The 5,462-nt window shown below is 54.8% G+C and overlaps 1 protein-coding gene across 1 annotated transcript; it reads right to left on the minus strand.

Moving 5' to 3' along the window:
• Positions 1-331: 331 nt before the first annotated feature.
• Positions 332-5,185, minus strand: LOC122320066. The gene is made up of 2 exons (XM_043208142.1): positions 470-5,185; positions 332-367 (listed from the first exon to the last, which is right to left on the minus strand). Exons 1-2 carry the CDS (start codon positions 5,183-5,185, stop codon positions 332-334), a joined length of 4,752 nt encoding a protein of 1,583 aa, XP_043064077.1.
• Between the last annotated feature and the right edge of the window lie 277 nt (positions 5,186-5,462).

Consider the following 5,462-nt stretch of genomic DNA (forward strand, 5'->3'; position numbering starts at 1 on the left):
GCTCGGGGTCATAGAATTAAGGGGGTTCCGTCGTCGAACAAACACTTTGAGATTTCAACAATATAATTTCACTATTTATTCGTAGCTTTGAGTTGGTTAGGAATATATAACAATCAAAAGAAAATATAACGCAGCTCCGTCAGCGTCGCGGTGCAGTGCAGAATCAGACTGCCTCGTCTCTCTCCCTCCAGCAGCAGCCAGAGCCCCCTTTGCCCAAACTCTCCGCAAGTATTGGCACCGTGGGGCAAGATTGCGAATCTGAACATGCCGCTCGCCAATGCTAGACCGTAGCATTAAGTGTGCCCTAAGCCTCCTGAGCGTCCTGAGCGTCCTAGGCGTCCTGAGCGTCCTGAGCTGTACCTAGAATCTGGGAGGAGAAAGAAAAAGAAATTGTGTGCATGAGCGTGAGCGACTAGAGCTACATTGAGGGAGGCTATTCTTGAATCGGTAAGCGACAGATCTTCGCTACCGAACGCTTCAGCTGTCCTTGCTGGGTTTTTAGCGTGACCACGCGAACCAAGCCATCCTGACCCGGATGAAGCTCCACAATCCTTCCGAGCAGCCACTGCGATGGAGGAAATCTGTCGTCCTTGACGAGTATAAGTTCATCCAACTTCAGGTTCTCCGAACTTTGTGACCATTTTGGACGCTGCTGCAGATGGCTAAGCCAGTCCCTACTCCAGCCGTCCCAAAAATGCCGTAACATTGATTGCTGAAGCAGGAACTGCTCCCTAAACTTAGCAGAAGCTGGTCGGTACTCCGGGGGCGCAAGCATGGAGTCGCCGATTAGGAAGTGGGCCGGAGTGAGCACGTCTAAATCGTCCGCGTCCGCTGTGAGCGGGCACAGCGGCCTTGAGTTAAGGCACGCTTCTATGCTTATAAGCACCGTGGACATCTCCTCGTAGGTTAGCTTTCGATCCGCGATCACGCGCTTGAGGTGGTGCTTGACCGACTTGACATTGGCCTCCCAAAGCCCACCAAAGTTAGGCGACTGAGGCGGAGTGAAATGCCAAGTGACCCGTAGCTGGGCCCACTTCGGAGCGATGAGCGACTCATAATCATCGCGGAATTGTTTCACCAAACCCTTTAGCTGACGGTCTGCTCCCACAAAGTTGGTGCCATTGTCGCTATATAGATGCTGAACCATGCCTCTACGTCCAGTAAATCGGTCGAATGCCAGCAGGAAGTGTTCCGTGGTGAGCCCGGTCACCAGCTCCAAATGAACTGCCTTTGTTGCGAGACAAATGAACACAGCTATATAGCCCTTGTATGTGCTCGACCCCCGAATCCGCGCCGCTTTGAGCTCAATGGCTCCGGTGTAATCGACTCCGGTCGTGACGAAAGGCCTCTGAGGCGGGTTCACTCGGTGAAGAGGCAGGTCTCCCATGAGCTGCGGCGAGATTGTTGGGTTGGCGCGAAAGCAGCGAACGCATTTTCGTATCACTCGTTGAACGGATCGCTTTCCGGTGATGATCCAGAACCGCTGGCGCGTATGAGCCAAGGTCAGCTGGGCACCTCCGTGAAGCGTAGCTAGGTGGGAAAAGTTAATAACCAGATCGGTAAAATGATGGGTACTGGGGAGAATTATGGGGTGGCGCCTGTCCGCCGGCAACGCAGAGAACCTCAGACGGCCTCGTACCCGCAAAATATCGTCCACCAGATTGGGGGACAGCCGCAACAGCTTGCTCTGGGACGGAAGCGGTTTTGAGTTCCTTACGGATCGAAGGTCCGCCGCGAACGACTCCATCTGGACCATCCGTACGATGCAGAACATGGCGTCGTCGAGCTCGGGTAAGCTCAAGGCTCCTGCGCGTCGGCTCGGCTTGTGCGAAGCGTTGTGAACAAAACGTCGTAGGTAGGCGACCACTCGAACGGCTCGATTGTACGTGGAAAAACGAACGACAAATGACGGGACTGGAGAGACGTGGTGTATTCGGAGCTTGTCCGTTTTCGCTTCCAGCGCTGGCTCGGATGGTAAGATCGAGCTGGGAAACTGCTTCGGCCAAAATTCTCGCTCGCGCGACAACCAGCCTGGCCCTCTCCACCACAAGGTAAAATTCTGTAACTCCTTCGGAGTCAATCCTCTGGTTGCGCAGTCCGCCGGGTTGTCTTCGGTACCCACGTGCCGCCATTGACTTGGGTCAGAATGGTCCAGGATGAATCCAACTCGATTGGCCACAAAGGTCTTCCACCTTTGTACGTCTCCGTTCAGCCAGTGCAAGACGATAGTGGCGTCCGTCCAAAAGAAGGTTTCCATCGGAACTCCGTCAATCCGAACAGCGGTGGACAACCACCTGACCAGCTTGACTGCCAGTACTGCTCCGCTTAGTTCTGTCCTGGGTATCGTTAAGGGCTTGACTGGTGTGACCTTCGTCTTGGCCGCTAGCAAGGTCGTACCGACGGTCCCGTTGACGTGCTCGACTCGCAGGTAAACAGCGGCAGCATACGACGACGACGACCCGTCACAGAAGGCATGCAACTGCACATCGGCTACAGAGGCGGGATCGTACTCCGTCCACCGACTGACGGTGATGTCCTCGATTCCTGGGAGGTCGGAGCGAAATGCTCGCCAACGCTCCAGAATCACTGCCGGCACCGGTGAGTCCCAGTCCAACGACACCTGCACTCCCTCGCTGCTCGCCACCTTGACCGAAGTAACCTCTTTTAAAATGAGCTTCCCAACGATGATGACCGGAGCTATCAGACCTAAGGGATCGAAAAGTCGTGCGATAGCAGCCAGTAAGTTCCTTTTCGTAGTGCACTCTGGAAAGTCAAAATTAATTTTGAACCTGAAACAGTCGGAGTCTGGAAGCCAATACATCCCCAACGCCTTTACCGGATCCTTTGTATCCCAGTTTAAGAAAGTCTGACAGCATCGATGTTCCTGCGGGACCGAGGCTAACAATCGTGGATCGTTGCTCGACCATTTGCGCAATTCCATCCGTGCGGATTTTATAGCTCCCACGACTTGCATCCGCTTCTCTTCCGCATCGTCCATAGTGTGCCCTCCAGATAGTATGTCGTCCACATATATCTCTTCCTTCAAGACCTCGGCGGCCCTTGGGAAAGAATCCTTCTCGTCCTGCGCCAATTGGTGTATGACTCTTATGGCCGTGTATGGTGCGGATGCCGTTCCGAACGTCAGAGTCGACAACGCGTATGCCTTGATGGTTTCATCCGCCGCCCGCCATAAAATCCGCTGATATTGCGTGTCCTCCGGGTGAACGTCAATGCAACGATACATTTTCTGGATATCAGCTGCAAAAACATAACGATATTTTCGCCAATTGAGAAGAACAGCAGACATGTCGTTTTGGAGAGGGGGTCCGGTGACTAAAACATCATTTAGGGATCTCCCGTTGCTCGTTTTTGCGGATGCGTCGAACACTATCCTCTGCTTCGTGGCAGGACCTTCTGCCTTGTAGACGGCGTGGTGGGGTAGCACACAAGATGCATGATGCATTCCGGTCGGTGTGCGAACACATAAGCTGCTCTCGGATCCTTCCGCGACAGCGATTTGTCCCAAGGTGAAATACTCCTCGATCTCCTCCGCGTACTGCCTTTCTTGCACCGGGCGTGCTGCAAGCCGCCGCTCGAGCTGGAGAAATCGGTTAAGGGCCCCTTGGTGGGATCGTCCCAACACGATGTTGTGGTCCAGATATCTCTTGAAAGGAAGACGCACCACGTAGCGCCCATCCGCACGTCGGGAATGCGTTCTTTGAAAGAACGATTCGCACCAGCGATCCTCCTCCGTGCGAGCCGTCCGCTCTGGTACGGTCTCGACCTCGAAAAAACCCTTCAGCAGCGACTCCGCCTCGGAGACTACATGATGGCAACGGATCTGGGTGGAACTGGTCGCGCCGGCGGCTTGACCTGAGAGAATCCATCCCAGCTGAGTCTGTTGCGCAATTGGCTCCGTAGGACTTCCTATCCGTGTACCGGGCAGCATGATCTGCGCGATAAGGTCCACTCCCAAGATAAGGTCAATCCTCTTCGCACGGTCTGCTAGCGGAAGTCCTTGAATGTGGGTCCATCGTTGCGGCGAGAAGCTTGAGCAGGGCAGCAGCGAAGTGACAGTGTCCAACACGTATGCCGAAGAGACGTCTAGCGAGAAATGATTATTAGTACTAAGAACCTTGAAATTATCCATGTTCTTGCTCCTGGACCCAACCCCTTGGCCTACTCCGACAATAGACGTCCTCGCCATTGTCCGCCTGAGATGTAGGGATTGCACCACATGCTCGGATACGATGGTCGCTTCGGAGCCCTGATCGATGAGCGCCGTGATGACAGCTTGCAGCCCGTTGTCTGGGTTCTGGACCGTGATGCGTGCTGTAGCCAGAAGTACATTGCCCACTCGATTAGAGGGCGATGAGGAAGTAAAACATCGATATTCGGAGCCGACTTCCCGTTGAGACTGCTCACCATTATTAGCCACCGACGATCGCGGCTGCAGCGACGACGTCGGGGCAGAGGGCGCCTGCGAAGCGATGGCGGGCTGAGTTGCACTCGGCAAGTGCAACAGCGTATGATGACGCTGACCGCAAATTTGACACCCTTTGTTGCTGGTGCAGCGGGGAAGCGCATGAGCCTTGCTGAGGCAGTTGATGCACAGCTTCGCCCTGCCCACAATCTCCTTGCGCCTCCAAGCGTCCATGGCTAGAAACGCCGAACAACGGCGCAGAATGTGACCGCCGTTGCAATGATGAGAACTTAAGCCGGGACGCCCTGACTCGTCTCGCACGTTGTGCACTCGAACCCGGCGCATGGCATCTGAAGATCCCGGCCCAGGATTGAGGTCGTTCGACGCGCTTCGGTTTTCGATCGCATCCATGACAACTAGCCGGTCGTTCAGAAACGACTCCAGGTCGGCATAGGACGGGACGGTTGCCGTACTACCTTGATGGTGCTCCCATGCGTTGAGTGTCTCCTTTGGGAGCCTGGAAGCCGCGTGATATGCCAGCCAATGGTGTGCCTCCCCTTCTAAGGCCTTGACGCGCTTGAAGGCGGCGAGACACACGTTGACGGTGCTGAGCATAGTCCGGAGCGCTTCCGACGACTCCTTCTGCAATTTCGGCAACGAAAAAATAGCGCTCATGTGATGAGCGAAGACCAGACGCGGGTTGTTGTTGCGCTTTAGCATCAGGGACCAAGCCACCGGGAAGTTGGAGTCGGTGAGCTGCATTTGCGCACGTCGTTATCGCGTCCGGCAGGGAGCGATTCCTTGAGAAAATGCAGCTTTTGCATCCCGGTTAGCGACGGATTGTTGTATACAAGGCTGTTAAATGCATCGAAATATCCCGGCCAGTCCACGGCCGCACCTGAGAATTTCGGCACTGTCATTTGTGGCATCGTCATCCTAACCTCAGCAGTTGGTCCGACAGCTGCGGCGACAGTCGCGGTCTTAGATTCCGCTGGCACAAGCTTCTCTTGATCCTCGGCGAAAAGGCAGTAGGCGTCCA

Source organism: Drosophila ficusphila, unplaced genomic scaffold (assembly GCF_018152265.1).
Source record: "Drosophila ficusphila isolate 14025-0441.05 unplaced genomic scaffold, ASM1815226v1 contig_414, whole genome shotgun sequence".
In the NCBI taxonomy this organism is placed as follows: domain Eukaryota; kingdom Metazoa; phylum Arthropoda; class Insecta; order Diptera; family Drosophilidae; genus Drosophila; species Drosophila ficusphila.

Excerpts from the sequence above, each read along its gene's own strand:
- LOC122320066 (XM_043208142.1), bottom strand. The coding sequence starts at position 5,185 with ATGCAGCTCACCGACTCCAACTTCCCGGTGGCTTGGTCCCTGATGCTA. Across the intron at positions 368-469 it reads AAGGACAGCTGAAGCGTTCG|ATTCTAGGTACAGCTCAGGA; the intron begins GTAGCGAAGATC and ends TTCTCCTCCCAG.